At 43.2% G+C, this 23,010-nt stretch overlaps 1 protein-coding gene and 1 long non-coding RNA gene across 3 annotated transcripts in view; one reads left to right on the forward strand and one right to left on the reverse strand.

The window, feature by feature from the left end:
* Positions 1–23,010, reverse strand: part of MTNR1A (melatonin receptor 1A) — an 80,549-nt gene that overhangs the window by 43,688 nt on the left and 13,851 nt on the right. The window contains exon 1 of one of the 2 annotated variants that reach the window (XM_081926552.1): positions 18,074–18,703. The exons of the other annotated variant lie outside the window; for it this stretch is intronic. Coding sequence (XP_081782678.1) covers positions 18,074–18,257 — 184 coding nt within the window. The 5' untranslated portion in view covers positions 18,258–18,703. Of the gene's footprint in view, positions 1–18,073; positions 18,704–23,010 lie in introns of those variants that run through there. 2 annotated transcript variants of the gene reach the window in all.
* On the forward strand, positions 18,099–20,825 carry LOC309378444. The gene is made up of 2 exons (XR_014172080.1): positions 18,099–18,201; positions 19,049–20,825. It is a non-coding gene; the product is annotated as an uncharacterized lncRNA (long non-coding RNA).

Raw genomic sequence — 23,010 nt, forward strand, 5'->3', positions numbered from 1 at the left:
ACTAAGCCGCTTCTGGCGAAGCAGAGCAGCGCATGGAAATGCCGTTTGCCTTCCCGCCGGAGTGGTACCTATTTATCTACTTGCACTTTGACGTCCTTTTGAACTGCTAGGTTGGCAGGAGCAGGGACCAAGCAATTGGAGCTCACCCCGTCGCGGGGACTGCACCGCCAACCTTCTGATCGGCAAGTCCTAGGCTCTGTGGTTTAACCCACAGAGCTACCCACATCCTACAAGCTTCTGTTACCTCTCCTTAAAAGAATTATAATGGATTTGTGAAGCACAGGATTAAATCTACCTGGAAATGGCTAGCGGACTCAAGGAATTGACTACCTTATTCATTTGCAGTGGTCCAATTCAGAGCTAGCGAATAACTGAGCCTAGTGCCTGCTACTCCTGTGACAAGATGCCTCTTGGTTGGTTATTCAGCCAGGAAACAGGTTGGATACATGCTTGATATCAGTCACAGTCAACTTTACCTGCAAAAATGCCCATAAAAATAAAAGGACCAATAAACTAGTGAAATCTTGCCATTGGCAATGATAATGAGGAATCAGTGACTTCCACTGATTTCAAGAACTGGGAATATTCAGTCAGACAATTTCATCATTGCATCATTAAAACAGCAACACAGTGCTGAGGAAAACCCGCAGGCATGCGATCCTATACTAACTGTACAAATAAATACCTGCTCATTTGTGACCATATAACCCTTGATAGCTTCACCCTTGTCTTTTTAATATTCCAGTTACTTGAAACTGTGATGCCAATAAAGATATTTAATTGATTGATTGGATTGATTGATTGATAGATACCTGCTCATTTCACAGAATTTCGTATCGTGACACTCTAACCCAGGTGTGAGGAAACTTTGTCCCTCCACAAACGCAGACAATGGCCAGGGAAAATGGGAGTTCTGGTTCAGCAAGATCTGGGGACCTAAAAATTTCCCATACCTACTCTAATAGAGCTAAAATTCGAATGCAGCTGACATGTCTTGCTAACAAAAAGGATGGTATTGATCAGCTAAACTGAACATCAGTGAGCAAGAAGGAAAAAAAACTGTGCCAAGTCCTGAGGATGGCTGATTTATTTGGCAGTTATTCATTCAGAAATTAAAATAACTACTAAGTCTGCAAGAAACAGAGGAGATCCCAAACAACCATTCCTACCCCTCTTCATAGCATACATCCTTCCATTCCTCAAGTGGAAGGAGTCTTCCCTCTGATAAAAGGTCTCATTCTCTTAGCATGATGACTCCTTCTCTCAATGGAAGACTCTTTCCATTGAAGAAAACCTCTTCTAATAGAGGAAGAAAACCTTCAGATCCAACCCACAGACTCCCTTTTATTATCTTATTCATAGAAACCTTTCTGTTATTTTTCAGTGGTACATGGTTCCTTAGTTAAGAGACTCAGCTATGATTTGGGGAACCCTCCATTCATATTTCAACTCTGCTGTAAACCCACGAGGGGGCCTTAAACTATTCTGCTTCTCATTTATAATATAGTGAAAATTATACTGACACATTGGGCTGCTGTAAGGATTATGCCAATCTAATGAATGTTCAGCATGCTTCACATACTAAAGCACATAGTACAGGATTATTATTATTATTATTATTATTATTATTATTATTATTACTACTATTATTTAGTAGTAGCAGCAAAAGCAGAGAAGACATACAGACAATGATTTGCCATTTGTAAGAATTAGATGAATTTTGTGTTCCCAAATTCCATTGTGCAGTGATAATGATAAATTCTGAAGCTTCAATCACACCCTTCATTTTTCATACAGCATAGGAGCAATAGGATTTATCCAAAAGTTTCTAACAGCTCATTAACTTATTAAATGCATCTCCTCATTCTAAGAGTGTATGAGTAAATTAACTATAATACTGTACCCAAAAAAATCAGAATTAAAGCATGGCTTACCATATAACCATGTACTCCAGACAGAATACAATGGTACCTCTAGTAACGAACTTAATTCATTCCAGAGGTCCATTCTTAACCTGAAACTGTTCTTAACTAGAGACGTGCTTTTGCTAATGGGGCCTCTTGCTGCTGCTGCGCCACCAGCACATGATTTCCATGCTCATCCTGGGGCAAAGTTCTCAACTTGAGGTAACTTTTCCAGGTTAGTGGAGATTGTAACCTGAAGCGTTTGTAACCTGAGGTGTTTGTAACTCGAGGTACCACTGTAGCTCTCAAAGTGCATAGATCAATCTACCTCAAGCAAGCCCCAAAGGCAGATAGGGAAGACGGGAGCACTTGCCTCAAATTCCCCATCCCCTTTATTGTACATTCCCACGCTGCTTCCTTTTCCAGTCATTGCAATATGACTGAGCACCCGTGTCACCGGCATGATCTTTTGAGTTGGTTGGTTTGGCTGCCATTTTGAACAATGCGGACCACAACTGTCCTTCATAAACTTTTGCAATCTCCAAGCCTTAAAGAATGTGGTAAACTTAGATTGCCCTTCTTTATTCCTTTATCTTCAACTTTTGACAGGACCGAGCATGGTCTTGGGATGAAAGTTTACGTATCCTTCGTTGCCACAAAAAACAACTGTGGCCACTCCCAGCAATTTTTTTTTTTTTTGCAGTATTTTATCCTGTTGGGTTTTGTACTTTACTTATTTGTCTTATATGTGAATAGCCGATGGCCCAAGCATTAATAAACTACATCTACACATATCTTTTCCATAATGTGGAACTATATCCATGGATTTCCTTCATCACATACGCACTCTCGTGCCAATGCCATCAGGACCACTGATAACAACATGGAAAGTTCTCACACAATCTGTTTACCAAGGTAAACCTACACCACAAATACATTATGTAAAATGGGCCGCACTGACTGCGGAGACGGATACAGATGTACATTTTAGCACATAGCTGCACCTGATGTGTGGTGAAATCCCCTTGTCCTTTGACAGAAGACTACAAAAGAACAAGCTGCCCCAATCTGGGCTCATCACAGGCCCTTTGGCCAACGTTTATGAGCTCATCATTAAGTGTCTTCTTGACTTAGAGATTTATCATAACAAACTGCACATGCAGAGCAATTACCTCACGAGAGACACACAATTCAAGACACTATGAACACAGCTAGAACGGGAAAATCCATTTCCAAGTAACTTTGCTTCTAGTTAAACGAGGACGGGTCAAAGAGAAAGAGTCATGTCACAATGATTTCTACCTTTGAAAAGATTGTCTTTAATGTCTGATGTTGCATCAGTTGCATCTGTAATACATTTCATACATATACAGAAGCGCTTCAAACAAATTTTTATGCCCAAGATAACCTTTTGGACTCTGAGTTGTTAAAAATGATTTTAAGCATTTGAAAACAAGTTAAGTGTTTGGAATGGGAAAAACCACCGCCACCAACTGAGAGATAAGAGAGTTAAAGGAACTTTGCTATGCTAATCAAATTTTGAAACCCCTTATTGATTCTAATGCCATTCAGGGCCTGGAAATATACACAACATTTCTTTAATGAGAAGGTCGTATGAACTGCAACATTTTTTAAAAATAAAAGTTTACAATGGTGTGAGGGATACAAATATTTTGAACTGAAGGGTGAAGAATTCAAAAAGTGTGTTACTCAACTAGGTGAGCACCAGTACCAGATGGTAGGATAGGGTGGCAGGGCATACCTGACCTCCCGACAGCTGAATCACTGCTACATAGTGCGAGGGGAGAGGCATCAAGGAGGCTGGTATGGTGCAAACACACTGGTGGAGTCAAGCTGGCACTCCTGCCAATATGATTGCACTGCACTGATCTCCCCGCCACCTTGTCATCACCCTCTTGATAAATGGCCATCACTCATCTGCCAGAAGGTCAGGTAAGTATTGTCACCCCACCATGTCACCCACTGGTGGTGAGCACTCTGTTTGAACTATTGCTAGCAGAACAGAGGCAGCCACAAGCTACTCTGAGCAAGTTCCCACCTTGAAAATTTATTGAAAATAAAATGTGTCTCACCCTTGCCCCCTGAGTCGTTTAGTAGGTTAGGAAATAGTAAACAAAGAGATTGCTGTTCTTCTACAAGGCTTAAAGACCACTTACTAGCATATGGCATAGTGGGGTTACAAAAACAGGGACTGATAAAATGAATGAATGTATGAATGAATGAATGAATGAATGAATGAATAAAATAATTTATTACTTATACCCTGCCCATCTGGCTGGGTCTCCCCAGCCACTCTGGGCGGCTTCCAACAGAATATTAAAAACACGTGAAAACATCAAACATTAAAAACTTCCCTAAACAACAAAACACGGAAAAGAAAAGCAGAAAGGGTAACATAAATGCGGATAAAAAGTAGGAAAGAGATCAAGGGCATGATTCACTTCAGGCTAATTGTGACTAACTGCTATTGAAAGCAAGGGAGTGAAACATCATTCCTGCTAAGGTCTATTGATTGCAACAGACTCAAATGACAACTAGACTTTGAAGATTGTACTCACTTGTGCAAAGTGTAACTCTCAAAAGTTTTTTTAAAAAGGTTAACACGTTAACATCAAAAAACACGTTAACATTAAAAAATAAACATGTTTACAAATGTTTACATTCATAGAGGGAAGCATCACAATGTAGGCATTAAAATGTCACTCCACAAATCCAAATGCATGTCTCACTTTATTGCCAAATGGCCTCGATGTGACTTACAATGAAGCTTAAACAAACCCTAACAAAAATACAAAGATAAAAACCATAGGATAGAAGGCATCTAATAAAAATGATAGAATCAGCACATATAGATCCCAATTAAATGACAGTTGAACAGCAGAAAGCTCATGAAAAGGGCACCCCATACTGTTTAAATGTATTTACAAAGATAGAATGTAACAGGACTGATTTTGTCTGGGGCCTCAAAGACAGCACCAAAGGAAACACCTGCCCAGGGAGGAAGCTCTATAGCTGGTGCCACCAGGAAAAAGACCCTGTCTCTGGAAGCCACCCTGAAGGCGGTTAGGGTGGCCATGTGTCCTACTTTACAGACAACAGTCCTTTGATAGCTCTTCAAATAAAGGACCATCTTCTATTGGCTCTTCAAATATAGAACTATTCTCTATTTGGGACATAAGGACACTTTACTACCTTCAGAGAGTCCTCTACTGTCTAGTTTAAAGATGAATAACCTTGAATCTGACCATCAGTCCTCTGAGCAGCAAGCACATAGGTTATACGATTGCAGCCCATGATTGTGAAATTTATTGCATTCCGATGTATATTATTATTTTAGCGTATGCACATTTTATGCAATTCTGTCTTTTTTCATCCACTTTTGTGGAGATACATTTCTTCTCTTTCTGCTGATGCATCTATAGCTACTCTATAAGGCAGAGACACTCAGAGGGAGGCCTCTGTTGTACTTGGAGAATTAATATATCAGATAGCATGTGTTGAGCCCACCAGTGATACATTCCCCAAAACTGTTTTGCTAACATCCTCCTCCAGGAGACTTTGAAAGGTCTCCAGAAACTTTAAAGAGGAAGGTCTTCATTTCCATGTGGCTCAAGTGACCAAAAACACAAGCCTAATTATATCTACTCAGAAGGAAGTCCCAATGAGTTCAATAGGGTTTTTTCCCAGCTAAGTGAGCATAGGTTTGAGGCCAGTGGGTCATGTTCATTCATTTCAATGGGTGTACTTAGTTGAAAACCACCCAAAGATTGCAATCATATACACACTTACTTTTACAGACTGCAAACAGAAGGACAGAATGTTAATGACAAATACATACATAGGAACAAGAAGCTGCTTTTTTAAAAGATCAGAAAAATATATCACTAGCTTGTGTGTGTGAAATAACACTGAGGATTTAGTTTAAAGCACTTGGGAGTAAAAGATTAAATTTGATACGTCAGTCAGTACCAACACTGAATTGAAACCATTAAGGGGGAGGCTGAGCAACCCTGCCAAAAACAAAAATTATTGGGGTTTTTACAAGTGGAAAATTGCATTTTAGCAATACACAATGTAAAGTTGGGGCATTGCAACAAGACACTGCACTATATCCCTGGTGTGTGTGCACATTATTTGGGCCTGCAGCTGACAGCAAGGACAGTTGGGAAGAGAGAGGGACACTGGATTCCCTGCTCCAACTTGAGTCTTGCAATATATTTTTTTTAAAGTTTATTCAATTAATTAATCAATCAAATTTATACTCCACCCTTCCAAAAATGTTTTTGAATATTTTAAAAGAGTAAAACTCATCTGAACTAGTTTCAGTGATTGGGCCTCAGAAAATGTCTGCAAGAAAAGTTTAAGTAGTCCTCTTGTTTGAAATATTCACAGTTGACTACATTGTGAGGACTACTATAAGCTGTCCTCTTTTAGCCCAACCTGAAATGTAGCAGATGAGAACAATGGATAACATGGCAGCATTGTTGGTAGCCTCTCAGCTTTCACTTGCACCCCAAATCTATAATACCTCTAGGAATCACTGCAGGTTTGTAAAATGCCTTTAGCAGTAATGGAGAAACTTGAGGTTCTGCAGATGGTTGGTGGACTCCCAACTCCCCTTAGCTCCAGTCCAGCCAGCATGGCCAAAGATGAGGGATGATGGGAGCTGTAATCCAAAAACATCAGAAAGACCACAGGCTCCCCACCCCTGACTTAGTGTGCCACTGTAGGGCTGTCAAAAGCCACTATTTTCCAAGAGCATTTCCCTCCATCCTGCAATTGAGGGACAATGAAGTCCATCTACCTTGGATTTTACCTGAACAGTAACTACCTGCCCCCCTGTCCCCAGTCTCTCAACATTCCATGCTACTAAGCAATTTAATTCACTTTGGGGGCTTCTTCCACTTATGGCTTGTTTTTTTGCCACTGTGGATTTTTTATTAGTTTTGAGCATACCATGGGATTAACCATCCTCCTCTGTGTGGTTGGCACAGTTCTGGCTGAACAGGTGTAAGAACATGAAGATTTGAATTGGTACTAAAAGAAATGATGCTTGCATCAAACAAAATCTAATAAAAGCCAAAGTACTGCCCAACAAACATATGTGTATTGCTGTCATCCTTCCACTGGCTGGCTAAGACCTTCTTATTCAGACAGGTCTTCAAAAATTTAGGTTCAGGGGATGCTAATCACATGGCTGCAGTCAGGGAAAATTACTGGTCTTAAAGGTGTTCTGGTATATTTGTTTTTATTACTGTGCATTTCATAATGTTGTTTTCAAATGTTGTCAGCCCCCTTGAATCCCAGCTTGGGAGAAAGGCGGGAATGGAATATTTCAAATAAATAAACAAAATGCCATGGTTAATATTGTCCAATGGAAAGAGAAATGGATAATAGTAAAGAGCTAAAGGATTTCGGAAGTGTTGAGCATCAAAGAAAGAGATCATGAAGTGACAGCTGGGGAAGGAAGGAAGAATGGTTGGCTCCCTTTGATGTCAACAATTTCATCTAACCTTCAGTTCAGAAACAAAGAAACTGTTAGACGTAAGGAAGTGCAGCCTAATTTCACGCACATCTTATGCTACATTTAACCGCTTGTGCGTTGGGAGCTTTTTATAGAGTACAAGACTTTGAGTTTCAGAATTGAATAGCAGGCACACTTTATAAATTATATCTGCCTTTTTATGTATGCACCTCCCTGCACGTTCCAGTCATCATCTGGGGCCATGCTGAAAATCTGCCAATCTTGTCAAAGGGTACAGCCTTTTCTGTTGTGGGATGCCATACCAAGTAGCGCAACCGACCCACAAATATGGAGGTGTGAAGCAGGTACCTCAGGCAGCAGAAGCGCAAGAGGTGGCATCCAACATTTCCACCACCAGTGGAGAAGCTATGCTTTGCCGCTGCTCTCCTGCCATCCCTAGGGGTGGAGAGAGGCTGGCAACAAAGCTCTGCAGAATGTCTCCCCTCTTGCAGAGTCAGCAAGAGAGGTGGTGTTCCACCACCCAGCTTTGTCCACCCACCCACCCAGCAGTGAGGCTTTACAAGGGTTTTGCCTTGAGAGGAAGTCCTTGTGGTGCCTCATGCTGCCCCCATCAAGGGCATTTCATATCAGGTGCAAAAATGTCTCAGGCCACCCTTGCCAAGAAAAGTCCATCAGGCCTCATAATTCTAACGCTTCTGGTGGTTGTTGGAATTCCTTGACTCTGTCATTTTTGTGCTACTGAAGCTTGTCAAACAGGTTTGATAACTTATTAAATTTCAAAGCATATGCATAGGTTAGTGGGATTACAATTGTTCTGTTTTTATTACTATTTGTTAGCCACCTTGAGTCTTTCTTGGAAAAACATGTAGAATAGAAACTTGTAAAAATAAATAAAAAATTATTATTCTTGGTTTTGTCTACCCGCAGACAAAATTCAACCTCTCAGAGCGTCAACCCACCCCCTTGGAAACATACACAATGTTCTTACCATTTATGCTACTGGGTGGTAGGCAAGTTTGAAACACAAATGCTCATTGCCATCCACTGTTCATTTGCTTCTCTTCAGATCCTGAGTCCGTATGTTAGGAGTTGGTGCTCTATAAGTAAAATGGTGTTTCTGATGATCCAGGTGTTTCTTGAATCCTCCATATTTGTTGAGGATCTCCAGAAGCAGTTCAAAAGGCACCTGTAATGACAAGGATGTACTTACTCCAAAATGCAAGACAACAATAGCAAAATAAATAAATAAATCTGTTTCTTATGAAAAATAAGACATATTATATATAAGACTAGAAACAGAATTCAATTTGTACTCATAGACCATCAAGAAATAATGTGGTTGAAAGTGGCAGCTTGTGGTTTTTCCTTTCAATAGCATTTCAACTCTGTGCCTGGCATTGGTCTTTCAACAAATACCTATGCAGAGGAATAGTTAATTATGCTGGTATTCAAAATATCACACCTATTTTAGAAAGAGAGAGAGAGAGAAACCCAGGTCCAATTCTACAAGCCCAGAAAATCAAGAGGCTTGTCTTTAATTTTAAAATCAGGATATTGCATGTACTTAGAATCATAGAGTTGGAAGGAACCACAGAGGTCATCTGGTTCAACCCCCTGCAATGCAGAAATCTTTTGCCCAATGTGAGACTCAGACCCATGACCCTGAAATTAAGGATCTCATGCTCTATCGCCTGAGCTATCCATCATGGGCATCTTATTACATCTTTAAACAGTTCATTAGAATAAACTGAAAGCCAAGCTCCACAATCAACAGAATCACATAGTGCAGCTCTTAAGACTATCCTTCTGTTGGAGATGGAAGGTTGGAGACTCAAATGCCCTTCCATGTTAACGAAAAAGGAGATAGAAGTATATTAGATAGGAGAACATTCAATTATGCAATCTCCTTCCTGAAAAATGTCCCATCCAGCAAAGTTGCTTTGCAGGGATGAAGAATCTGTGGTCCTCCTTGGACTCCCAACTTGCATCAGCCCCAACCAGCATGGCCAATGGCCATTGAAGGTGAGAGCTTCAATATATTTGGATATATTTGGAAGTTCCCAGAGTCCCCAGCCCTGCTGTATTACATGATCCTGCTGATCTTATAGTTTGGGTACACTTTGCCTGTTTCTGTTGTAAACAAAGGCCCAAAGGCAAGCCATGCAAACTGAGGGTAGGCCTTGAGAATTTCTTCCACTTTCTGGCATGAATTTCTCCCATTCCTCTGTCAGCCTTAACTACATTTAGCACTGCATTTAATGCTGCCCTTAGAAATCACGGCCAAGAAATCATAGCCAATCCTCAAAAGAAGAAGGAAGGAACCTTGATTTGAATTACCCATGGTTAGTAATGGTGCAGATACAATGCTAAACCAAGGTTAAGGTGGTTGAGGGAAGTGAAGATGGGGGGGGGGGACTTGCACAGAGAGGTTAATCTGCCATATACTTACAAGGGAACCTTAAAGTGATGCCCATTCAAAAGAACATGGAGTCATAGGCTACAAAGTTGGTCCAATTGACATTCCAAATGACAATAGTTAAGGAGAAGGTTTAAAGCAATCAACGTTGTGTAACTGGGCTGCTGTGTATCAATCAAAAGGTGCAAGGGAACTGGGAACTGAGAATGGGACAAACCTATTTTGGGTTGCTTTGTGCTTCATATCAAGAGTGTGCGAAAAGAATGAGCTTAGTCCCTCCAAACTGGGGAGAAAAAATCCCCAGCAACCCTACATTAAATTAACATATTTCAAATAAATATATTTTCTTTTTTTCTGATTGAGCCTGGAATAAACCTTTTTGCTGTATGTCAAAGCTTTTCTGTGAATGGGTTTAAAGCATGCATTCTCTTTATGGAAGGATTCTAGTGTGACAAAAATTAATCTGGATATTATATAAAAAGAGGGATTTCCCCAATCTTGTGTGTACTGTGGATGAGTGTTTGTTTTTGTATTTAGCAACAGCAGATTACAGCAGCCCAGTGCCACCCACCCCCAGCCTGTGCCAAATGGGAGCAACAGGAAAAAGACACAAGATATTGCAAAAGGGGACATTATGACTGAAAGCAGCAAGTCCATTCACTGTAATAAAATGCCAAATGACTGAACCCTGTTCACCCAAACGAGGGTATTTTGGGTGTGCAAGGTGTGCAGGTCTAGTCACTAATAGTTCAAATATGTTTTTTAAAAATAATGATAATAATTGAATAATCATTCTATAGAATGTGGTGTACATTTGCTCCATTCCTTTGTTCTTGAGGTTTTGCTTACTTTGCATGAATAACAATGAAGGCATAAGGATATTAATATTCAGAGGAGAATATGAACAGTGTTTAAGCATATCTGACATCATTCCTGCTTTCTGGAACCTGCAGTCCTATACAGACTTACCTGGGAGCAAAAGTCGCAGAACGCAGTGATACTTACTTCCAAGTATGCCTGCATAGGAGTGTACTGACAGACATCTAACATTCAGATACATGGGATAATACTCCTTAATGGGCGTATAACACAAAACCCGCCAGGGTGAACACATCTTCACAGGCCATACTAGAGCCCACTTTCCCTCCACAGCCTGAAAGTGAGACTCCTCCCTCAATTCTGCAATTCCAAGCTGTTGGGAAAGACTTCTTAGCCCTCAACTGAGATAGCTCAGTCAGTAGAGCATGAGACACTTAATCTCAGGGTTGTGGGTTTGAGCCCCATGTTGGGCTAAATATTCCTGCATTGCTGGGGCTGGGCGTATGGACTTAGATCAGGTTTCCTCAGACTTGGTTGTCCAGTTGTTTTGAGACTACAGTTCCCATCATCCCTGACCACAGGTCCTGCTAGCTAGGGATCATGGGAGTTGTAGGCCAAAAACATCTGGAGGACCGAGTTTGAGGAAGCCTGACTTAGATGATCCTTGTGGTCCTTTCCAACCCTACAATTCTATGATTCAGGCCACCACACATTGTTGGGCCAGCTGTTAAGGTTGATGTGCCACAAGTTGTGCACACTTGTCCTAGCTCTTTTTCATTTGCTCTTTTCTTTTTCTCAACTCCAGGGATCTAATTTTAACCTGTCAGCCTGATATCTGCATAGTAGTGAATCTCCATAATAGAGTGAATGCCAAATCAAAAGAAGCAAAGATGAAGCTAGCATGTGCTGAATTGTGGTTTCTTCCCTCCGACTGGCAGACAATCTGAAAGTCATTCCCATTGTCCCCTTTTTTGGCAGGGAAGAAAGGAGGGACTATCACATGCACAGGATTACGTCACTGCTAATTAGAAACATTGGAAGTTGCCTAATATCACTGGTCCATCTCACTCAGTATTGCCTGCACCACTGGTCTTCAGCCACCATAGAAATGTATGGTAAAAATGGAGAATTTGGGTCCCCAACTGCATATTTGAGTTAAAGGTGGGTCCCAGGTCAGAAAGGCTTAAAGATACTGGATCTACACTGACTTGCAATAGCTCTCCAAGGTTTCAGGCAGGGCATATTTTCCCCATAATAGAGTTACTAGGGATTGAACAAGAGACATTCTGCAAGCAAAGCAGAGTCTCTACTGAGCTACACAGACCACCCTATTGTTCTTTAACTACTCCCGTGACCTGGATCTGCCCAAGCAAACAGTTCCCAGATGCATTCTGGGAGGAAGCAGCCATGTCTGGGTGTCACGTCTGTCCTGATTCTAAGGAAAAGCTCATGGAGCTGCAGAAAGGCCAATATGGTGGTCCAATACTCGCAGATCACTCCAATCTGAAGATGGTGGCCCATGTAGGACATAGTACATTCTTCAGTGCAACCAATCCCTTTCCTGGGCAGTAAGCTGTATAATAAAAAGACTGCGCATCAACTAACTGTGAGAACTTCACACAGTACATGTGTCAGGATACACCCAGAACTCTATACATGGAACTACAAGAGTGGAATTTCTCTCTCTCTCTCTCTCTCTCTCTCTCTCTCTCTCTCTCTCTCTCTCTCTCTCTCACACACACACACACACACACACACACTTGAAAAACAATAAATTTTTCACTTTCTTATTACTGATTATAATTTCACATGTCTGGCCAGGCCTCAGATTGTTTCATGAGATAGCCAACCCTGGTTTGGGGTATGAAGTAACTGCAGGTTCTCTCTCTGGTGTTGGGCTAAGGAGTAGAGAAAAAATTGAAAGACACGTTCAAGAACACTAATATGGTTTTGCCCTTCCCTCCTTTCCTTCAACCAGCATTGCCCAAATGATTAACAGTAATTGTGAAACAAAAACTAGCCATTGAATTCAAAAGAAATGTTCCATTCTGGCATAACAGGAAAGTGTTGTGTTCTATGGGGTTATGCCATTTTGCAAATATGCCCGATAAAGAGACACCTAACCACAGATACCCATGGATCAATAATGGAAAATCAATTGAAGACCTCTAGGCTCAGTTTTGTTCACACATCAAAATCCTTATGCCTTCTATGTATCCGCTGCAAGTTGTAGAAAAGTTACAATCCAACAGACATGGAGGGGGGAAATGAGTTCTTCAACCTGGTAAATCAGATCAAATTGGAAGCCCATGTACCCACAAAACCCTTCCTATCCCATACATGTAAACAGAGGCAGCAGATCTTGTGTGTGCGCATGCAAATCTGCTTGTCCCCATTTGAAATGAAGGGGTGCAACCCATACATGCAAGACCTCATTGAACACATCAATAACAGGCTTCTGGTGTAAGCAACTACAGCGTGGAGAGCACTTGCAAGCAAAAGGGACTGGACTTTTCTCCTGGGTTCTGTTAAATCCAAAAAGAGATCAGATGAAACTTATTGACAGTCAAGTACATTAAATAAAAGAGGATCCTACCAGTAGCATCATCAGCTCCTTTGTCTAGAAGAGCATCTACTGAAGCCATGCCTGTGACTATGAAGGAGCTCTTTGTATCAAGAGGCGCCTCGCTTGCTGGGACATAACTTCTTAGGAATACTGACTCCTCTGTTTTGAGCACATTTTGGCTCTTACTAATGTTCTGACTGCCGGGCAGGAGAGACCAATTCTTGTCAAGGTGTTTTTACGGCCTTTCTACTGTGCATAGTCCTGTCTGTCTCTCTGTTTTGTTAATCCAAAGTCAATAAAAGAAGTCCAGATATCCACTGTGACGTTTTCTTCAACCATTTGGCAATGAGATAGAAACAACAGAGACACAAAAGGATCCCCCACTGACCACTACCATCTCCAAGTTGTCTTAATCTGTGTTTCCTTGGCAGAGGAGCAAATGCAATCTTCACTGAGTTACATTTTCTTCAAGAGGCATCTTCTGTTCCTCCCTCACCTGATCCATGTGGGCCAGTCCAGCCAATGTCCAGTTTTTCACAACGGTAATGCCAGGTTAATATACAAAGCTCCATTTTGACTCTGCAAATAGTTGCATTTTCTTTGTTGTTAGCAAATAAAAATAAAAGGATAGATGTATGTTGTATATAATAAAATTATGATTATTCAAAGCATTAAGTAGCACCAACAGAACCAAATGAAAATCCTTGCTCATACACCCACAAAATGATAATATACTCTTCAGCTGGTGTGCAATTTCACTAACATTGGTAATCCTAACTTGCTTTGCTGTTAATAGTGTGTATTATCTTTTAATAGTGTGTAAAGTTGCACAGATATGCATGTGTGACTGAAGACTTCAAAATCACAGAATTTATAACAGTTACAGCCTAATACTATATTTCAGAATGTGACAGCAAATCTCCCACATGATAAGAATAGCTTATTTATTTAACAAAATGTATATACCACTTGATTGTAACAAAAGCTCTAAGCCGTTTGGTGGATATTTGCTTTTAAATACTTCCCTCTTTTCAATAATCTACAAACCAAAAGTGTCTTAATAAAAGGGAACATCTTTATTCTTTCAGAAAGCTTAATTAATTGAAAGTCTTTTAAATGTCATTTTACTGGAACTTACATAAAAAGTTAAAATTGCTATATTAGAGGAGAGGAAGACAGACCTGTTCTGCTTATTAAGTTAATTATGGTTGTCACTTTCCCAAGACCTACTAAATTGTGGTTGAAGATCCCAAGAACTTTGTATCTCACAGTTGTGTACTATTACACTTTTAGTAGTTTGCAATATTGCAAAAGAAAAGAAAAAAGAAACACGATGCTATCGAGCAAGTAGACAGGTGTGTGATTGTCATTGGTGAGAGCAACATGTCTCTTAAAATGGGGGAGCTGTTCCTTGAACAGTGGTAGCTTTTTTCTAGGAAACCCTGAAGTCCAATTGACCATCTCCCATCCATGACACCCCACTCCTGACCCCACAGGTTCCAGCATTTAATTAGAAGAAATATATATGGGTATATATATTTACTCGAGAGCACTCAAGTTTCCCTTGTAATCTCTGTGTCACACAAGGATGCCAGTTCACACCTTAGGCAGAGTGGCCTTGCCCACTGGGTCAAAGGCAAAAGATTGATACGATCTGCTGGCTAAAAGCAGTTAACAGAACAGTAGTCCATCACATTTCCCAGACAAGAGTTTCCCAAAGAGTACACATGCCTGTGTTAGATGTAGATATAAATCATCTTAATTTGAAAAGCATAATGTGTGAAGTGGCCCTGACATGTAAATGAGGGAGAGAATACTATTGCACATTCTAGCCCTTGCAACTTTTGCAATTGCATTACAGGAAGCAGCAGGAATTAACCTCTTGGGTCAAACCACCCTGTGTCCAGGATTATGTTGCCACAACATAATCAAGACTATTTCAGTTCTAGGAAAGAACACCCAAGGAACCATGATACCTAAATAAGGTAAAGGTAAAGGTAAAGGTACCCCTGCCCGTACGGGCCAGTCTTGCCAGACTCTGGGGTTGTGCGCCCATCTCACTTAAGAGGCCAGGGGCCAGCGCTGTCCGAAGACACTTCCGGGTCACGTGGCCAGCGTGACATCGCTGCTCTGGCGAGCCAGAGCCGCACACGGAAACGCCGTTTACCTTCCCGCTGGTAAGCGGTCCCTATTTATCTACTTGCACCCGGAGGTGCTTTCGAACTGCTAGGTTGGCAGGCGCTGGGACCGAGCAGCGGGAGTGCACCCCGCCGGGGGATTCGAACCGCCGACCATGCGATCGGCAGTCCTAGGCGCTGAGGCTTTAACCCACAGCGCCACCTGTGTCCCGATACCTAAATACTATTCTATAAACTGAGCCATGCCATTGGTCCAACTGAGCTATGATCGTCTATTGAATCACAATCAGGGGAGGTCATCCCTCAGATAATTTGACTACAACTCATTTATGGCCCTCCCACTTAGGGAAAGCTTGATTTGGTGGGTTCTAGAGAAAAACTCAACAAGACATTAGAAGCAGCAAATGATTCAAACCTGTGATCCATTTGTGTATGTGCCTATCGATTTCTTACAACAGTATTTCATATGTCATCTGCCTTAGAATAAAAGAACATTCATTTAGGAAGTAATTTGCAAGATATACATAAATTGCCATGCATAATGATCCCATAGGTTTAATGTTTCCCACATTCACATATGGTTTGCATGCCCTGAGAAGCTGCAGCCAACCATGGTTTCTCGATATGCATATACACACTTAGTGTGGAATGCACAGACTGCATTGTCCCACATAAGAATCCATACATGGTTCATGTGTTATTTGCAACATGGAAGTGTTTTCCATGTAGAAAATAATGTAATGTATGCAGCAACCCCAATGAAATCTAAAATTAATGTTCAAACGCTGAGAAAAGCAAACACTTTTGTTGTTCTTATTTCATATATATAATACAATACATTGTTTATCATCCTTCATGTACATCAACTTCCAAGTGCAGAAATCCCTCTAACTTGAATGAACAGCTCCAGCAGATCTCAAAAGGACAACACTTTTAATGCTATGGGTTACTATATCCAAACTTAGTTATGATTAGAATAGACTCACAGAAATCTAAGCATGATCATGTCTGAATCCAACATTATATATTCTCCTTTATTCAACCAACAAAATTCTGGCTATGTCATAATTAAAGAACATATATGTGCAGGGGGAATTATAAATAAAACCCTTTATTATTTTCACAGCAAAAAGTGCCCACAAACTCATTCAGTAACCATTGAAGTTAGAATTATTCTAGAAGACCAGAGAGTCCTGAAATTAGCCCTATGGCCATCACAAAAACTTCAGGCGAATAGGAGAGCTTTGCAAAGTTGTCCTCAGGATCTAATTATCTTGTCTTACCAGATTTCAAAAACAGCACAAACACTCCCAAACGAAGGTCTCCGGGTGCTACCGTCCAACAAAATCCTGCCATTCCATTAAAGACTACAAACCAGTGCTTTGCAATATCGGAAAGGTGGGTGGAGAAATGTGGAAGCAAATTTTCTGCCCGGTCTGCTGACGCAAATCCTTGCACGTGTTTCGCCTCTCTGTGGGTTGTTTCCCCCCTCCCTCAATGAAAGTTTAAAAGCGGGCTTGAGTGCATAGATTTAGTATATGTGCACACCAGCTGGTCTGACATGATAAAGCAGAATGACTCTGAAGGAGAATTTCCCTGTCTGTCTAACCAATAATCCATAAACTAAGGCAGATTTGTTCAAGAGACCATCACTGATCTTCTCCTGCCCACCCCCCGCCTAAAATCTGTGGTTATCAGATGGTTTCAGTCGTTAAAAGGAGTAAATAACAAGTGGATAGAGGGCAAAATGAGCTTATCGCCACTGAGTTTACCTCAGCACCAGCTTTACGTTCCTCGAGTTTGCAGAGTTATCTCACAACCATCACGCCTTCATTCTGCACAAATACGTTCAATACAGATCTATTAAAAAGCATCTACCAAAGAAAAACAATAACGTAGACTCCACCACTCCGGACAACATAAGTATTCCCCCCACCCCACCTCTGGCATCGTTGGGGGAAAAACAATTCTTGTCTTGCTCTATGCTAGATCATATATTGAGCCGGAACTTTAAATAGCAGCTGGGGTTGTGGTGTGTTATTTTTTGTGTGGCTGTCACTAAAAATACACGCTGCCTCTTGATCACTGATCTGAGGTGAAACCATCACATGCACCGCTTTCGGCATCTGTCACAAGCTGGAATCGTTGCCTTGCAGTGAACCGGGGAGCAGCGGGGGTCACTCTTTAAGGAATGCAAAGCCGCGTCAAAGTTCTAAGGCGCATCGCCGAGGAAAGGAGGAGCCGGGAGGATGGGCAAAAGAGGAAAGGCAATATCGTCCCCCCCCCCCCCACACAACATTCGCGCGCCCATTCTGATATAATCTCCCGGCAAGGATAGCTTCGCGCTCTCGCTCGCTCTCTGCCTTTGCCCGACAGCGCTGCTTTCCCAGAATGCCCCTCGCCGCCTGCCCCGCACTATTCGATTGAGCCTGGCGAGCAAAGCGCACGCACGGCTCCTCCTGGCGCGCCGGAGAAACTCGCCGTTCCAATCACAGCAAACGAAGGAAGGGGGGGTCGTGCATCAACGCCCCCCCAAACATACACCAAGAAAGGAGGGATTTGCCATTCTTGCCCGCTTTGCCCCCTCCCCTTTCCGCTCCAGCACAGCCCCCTCCCCAACTGCTGCTCGTAGGCACGTCCGAGGCGATTCTCCTGGTCTTCCTTCCCTCTTTTTTCCTGGCTTCTGTCCTCCTGGCCACCCCGCCTTCGCCTCCCGATTCTCACCCGCGTTCCTCAGCTTCTTGTTCCTGTACACGGACAGGATCACCAGCAAGTTGCCCAGGATATCTACCACGATGGTGAAGATGAGGATGGCGGCCAAGGTGGAAGCCACCCAGGGGGGCCTGTCCAAGGTGAGCCCGTCCCGCGGCGGGGAAGAGCCGTTCAGCGCGCTCCCATTGCCTCGCATGCTGCCTGGAGAGAGCCGCGCACGTCCCGGGGGCTGCGAAGTTTGGGGAGGGAAGGTGTGGTGCGGGGCAGGACGGGGCGCCCGCCGCCAGCTGGCAGGGAGCGTCACCTTGGCTGTGCCCTAGCCGGCATGAGAGAGGGGCTGCTTGGAGGGGGGGCACAGGGGAGGCAGCAGGATGCTAAAGCGCCTCCTTCCCCCCCTCGGGCTCCGCCGCGATGCCAAGCGGCCAGCCCGCCGCTGCTGCCGTCGATCCTCTCCTCTCCCGAGCTCCTGCCATCGCCTCTTTGCCCGGACGGGGAAGTTTCGCCCAAGTGTGCATGTGCCACGGCGAGTTACTTTTATAGCATCCCCCGCTTCCTCCTCCTCCACCACCTCCTCCTCCTTTACTCTCCGCGCGGATCGCCCGCCCCGTCGCCGCTGCTGCAGCTGCAGCCGCCATCCACATAGCCAGCCCCCCTCCCCAAACAGCGGCAGCCCCCCCCCCCGCGCCGCCACCACTGTTGCCTCCAGGTGACATCTAGCGTTGGCGCCTGGCCTCCCCCTCCCCGGACACGTGCGCTGCGAGGGGATTCCAGCTGCCGCCGAAGCGGGCGACGTAGCCACAGCTCCTCCACCAGGCGCTCGCCGGAACTGGCGCCTCCATTCATGGCAGAGTTGTAAAGCTGGAACGTTGGGGAGGAGGGAGGGTGAGCGCGCGCGCGCCTCCAGCGCAGCCCCATTCATTCTTTCCCCGCTTTCCCCATTCATTCATGCATTCGCGCGTCCACTCATTCATTCTTTCGCTCATTCAGAAAGCCAGCCAGGTTCATTCACGGATTGGAGGCTGCAGGTCGCTGAGGGACCGTTGCCACCTGAAGATGTGACGGTGCTTTATAGCATTTTAAACGACTTTTTGTGCACGGGACTGGGAGGGGTGGCGTCAAGAAGACGAAGGAAGGAAGAAGTTTGCCTGGCTGCTTTTTTTTTGCTTTTTAAAAATAATAATACTTTGGATAAATATCACTTTAATTAAACACTTTCCGGATGGGATCTCGACGGTGGAAGCTTTACAGAAGGAAGCACGGGCTGTCTGGAAGCGAGGAGAGCGGCAGTCAGTTCTGATCAGGCTGTGCTATTAAAAGCTCCTCGTACAGTTATTTGCTCAGCATGGGGGGTGGGAAGGAGGTACCTCGGGACCCGAATCCCCCAGAGCAGCACGTGCATTCGCCTCACAGAGGAGGGGAGGGAGGGGAGGAGGAAAACAGCAGGGGGAGGACAAGAAAAGACTGCCTCGTTCTACATCTCCCCCTCCCCTTTGGACTCGACAATATATGAGAAAGGCGGACTTTTTCTCTCTCCTCCTTTTGGAAAGCAACCTCATCTACTTCCCAAAGTCGGAGATAATATTGGGGGCATTTCCTCTCTAATATCAGTTCCCCCCAGATTTCCGAAGGAAAATAGGATTCCATTGCTGAAACTTAGAAAAGAGGCTACCCCTCCCGCTTTCTGACCACCACCCAGAATAGCAACGGGACAGAGCGGGTGGGGGGTGTAATGTAAAATAGGGGTTCTTACATAGTAGAAAAGATGGGCGCACTTCGTATATTGCTAAGTGGGAATTATAAAAAAGACTGGTTGACATTAATACGTCGTGGAAATACGGGTTTTCCCCCTACTCAAGGAGAATGCCAGCTGTGTTTGCCAGAGGTGTGTGTTGTTAAATACTGCAGTAATTCATATTCTCCCCCTCCTCACGTTATTCATACAGCCCTAACAACTGATAGCCAATAAGCAAGGAGTCAATTCTCTTTTCTCTCCTGTTTCAAGTCTGTTTGAGAAAACGAAGAGGAAAGTCTTATACAGAGCACGGCATACAGTGTTTAACAGAGCACTGTTTTAAATAGCAACATTTTAGCCAATTAAGGACACCCTTGCCATCTCTTAAATGGCACAAAATCTTCTGGGCTGAACAATGTGATCCTTACCGTTTTGTTATTACAATGGCATTTTGAAACCTATTATGAACAGTAAAGGAAGAATAAAGAAGGGGAATCAGATAATTATGAACCAGAGAGCTGCTTAACAAGCTGAATAACAATAAAAAAAAATGTTGGGAGTGATTGGCATTAAAATAAGCAGGATCTAAGAAGATGCAGTAGCATTCTATTTGCCATAGTGTTGGCACACCACTCGTTCAAAAAAGAAGAAGAAGCAGCTATGCTAAAAATAGCAGCCAGTGCTCTAACATGTGCCCTATGCTAGAAGGAAAGTTTTCCATTATTTGTATTCATCACATAGTCATAGGAGTGCATGATGAGAAGGAAACTGAAGGGCTTCTAAGTATATCACTGCACTGAGACGGAATTACCCATCCTCAGACAGTCTAGCACTGGGAGAAAACAAAGCTATTTTAAACCAACCTTTGGAAAATTAAAACAGAGAAAGAACCTAGCAGCTTTCCTAAGTGCCACATCGATTCAGGCTTGATTTCAAATACCTATTCTTCTGGATTGATTTATCTAAGTGGTTTCACCAGAAAGCTTCCTCAAAATTGTGATATTCTCGAGAAACACAGCTTTCTGGTTTGTTTTTTTAAAAAAAGAAAGTATCTAGTCCTTATGATGGCAAAAGAGCAAGCATGTATCTCTCATCTAAGCATTTCTCCAGCAGAACCTCAGGAAGAGCATGAAGAGTCACACTACAGCTGCTTTAAAGGGTGCTTCAAATAGGAATAAGATGGTTAGAGTGTGGTTAACACCAAGGTTGAAGGTTCAAGCCCCTTATGGGACAACTGCATATTCCTGCATTGTAGGGGGCTGGACTAGATGATCCTTAAGGTCCTTTCCAAATCTGTGATTCCATGAGCAAAACAATATACAGTGGTACCTCGGGTTACAGACGCTTCAGGGTACAGACGCTTCAGGTTACAGACTCCGCTAACCCAGAAATAGTACCTCGGGTTAAGCACTTTGCTTCAGAATGAGAACAGAAATCATGTGGTGGCAGAGGGAAGCCCCATTAGCTCAAGTGGTACCTCAGGTTAAGAACAGTTTCAGGTTAAGAATGGACCTCCAGAACAAATTAAGTTCTTAACCCGAGGTACCACTGTAGCTGGTTTTGGTCAGTCTGAAAGATGTCACAGGGGATTTTGAGTTTCACAGAAATCTTTCTCATGCTGGATGTTCCAGAAAAGTAACCTAATGAATTTCTGTAGGGAACTCAGGGGCTATCATCCATAAATAAGGGATTGGCTGCTGGGTAACAGGGACAAGGAAATTATAAGGGTCATTAAAAAGGATGGCATCTTTTATGGCAGGAATGGGGGGGGGGGTTTTCAGCCCAAAGATCACATTCAGCCCACCACTACAGTGGTACCTTGGGTTAAGTACTTAATTCGTTCCGGAGGTCCGTTCTTAACCTGAAACTGTTCTTAACCTGAAGCACCACTTTAGCTAATGGGGCCTCCTGCTGCTGCCGCACCGTCGGAGCACGATTTCTGTTTTCATCCTGAAGCAAAGTTCTTAACCCGAAGTACTATTTCTGGGTTAGCGTTAGCGGAGTCTATAACCTGAACCGTATATAACCTGAAGCGTATATAACCCGAGGTACCACTGTACTTTCTTTGTGAGTGTCTCCCATGCACCCAACTGTGGCTTCCTGTCTGATGGAAACATAACAAAATAGACATATGTCAGCCACAACCCTTGACAATCTCTGTGCCGCTTGTCAGCCATTTCCTACCAGGAGGTGTTCCCCCTTGAAAATTTCTCTCTCTTTGAATTATTCCTCCCCAGGTGCCAATTTTCACCCTCTGTGGGAACCCACCAAGAACTTGTGATAGCTCTCGACCACGAACCACTATGCACACAAATATGGAACAAAGAAGACATGAAATTAAACTAAGATATCTGAAGTGAACATCTGGAGCCACATGCTTTGTAGATCAAACCCTACTACCCGCAAGGGAAAGGATTTTCAATAGAAATGCTGGGGAAAGATCCTGCCTGGGATCTTGGAAAGCTGAGGCCAGTTAGAATGAACAAGAGTCTAATTTAGGGGTGGATCAATAGTCCCATTTATCATAAGGCAGCTTCAGTCATTCATATCTTCATGCTACCCGTGCTGTGTACTGAAGAGGAAGATGAAAAGCTTGCACAGTTTCTTAAGAAAAATGTTCTTACTTTCCATGCATTTGCAGTCAAGACCCATTAATAAAATGTACAGTGTTGAAGGAGGCGGGGCTGTGCTTTGCATTTTAGCACAGCTTCAGCAAAGACTTCAAGAAGTGCTCCTTCCATTTGTTTGTATTGTGTTTGAGAGCCAGTGTGGTGTAGTGGTTAAGAGCAGTTAAGAGTGGTTAAGAGTAGTTAAGAGCTGTAGACTTGTAATCTGGTGAACCGGGTTCGCGTCTCCGCTCCTCCACATGCAGCTGCTGGGTGACCTTGGGCTAGTCGCACTTCTTTAAAGTCTCTCAGCCCCACTCACCTCACCGAGTGTTTGTTGTGGGGGAGGAAGGGAAGGAGAATGCTAGCCGCTTTGAGACTCCTTTGGGTAGTGATAAAGCGGGATATCAAATCCAAACTCCTCTTCTTCTTTGCTCTTTGCAGTTCACCGCATGGTTTTGCTTCACAGCCAGGGTGGTATCCTGCAGGCCAAATCCAGCCTGACAGACGGCTGGTTGTGGCCTGTGAACACCCACAGCACTATCTCCTGATCTGATATAGTGATAAAGCTCTGTGTTCCATAGAGTGTGGTCTCTAAAGGGCAGCCAGAG

The sequence above is a fragment of the Podarcis melisellensis genome (genome assembly GCF_964234715.1).
Source record: "Podarcis melisellensis genome assembly, chromosome: 9".
Taxonomy (NCBI): Eukaryota; Metazoa; Chordata; class Lepidosauria; order Squamata; family Lacertidae; genus Podarcis; species Podarcis melisellensis.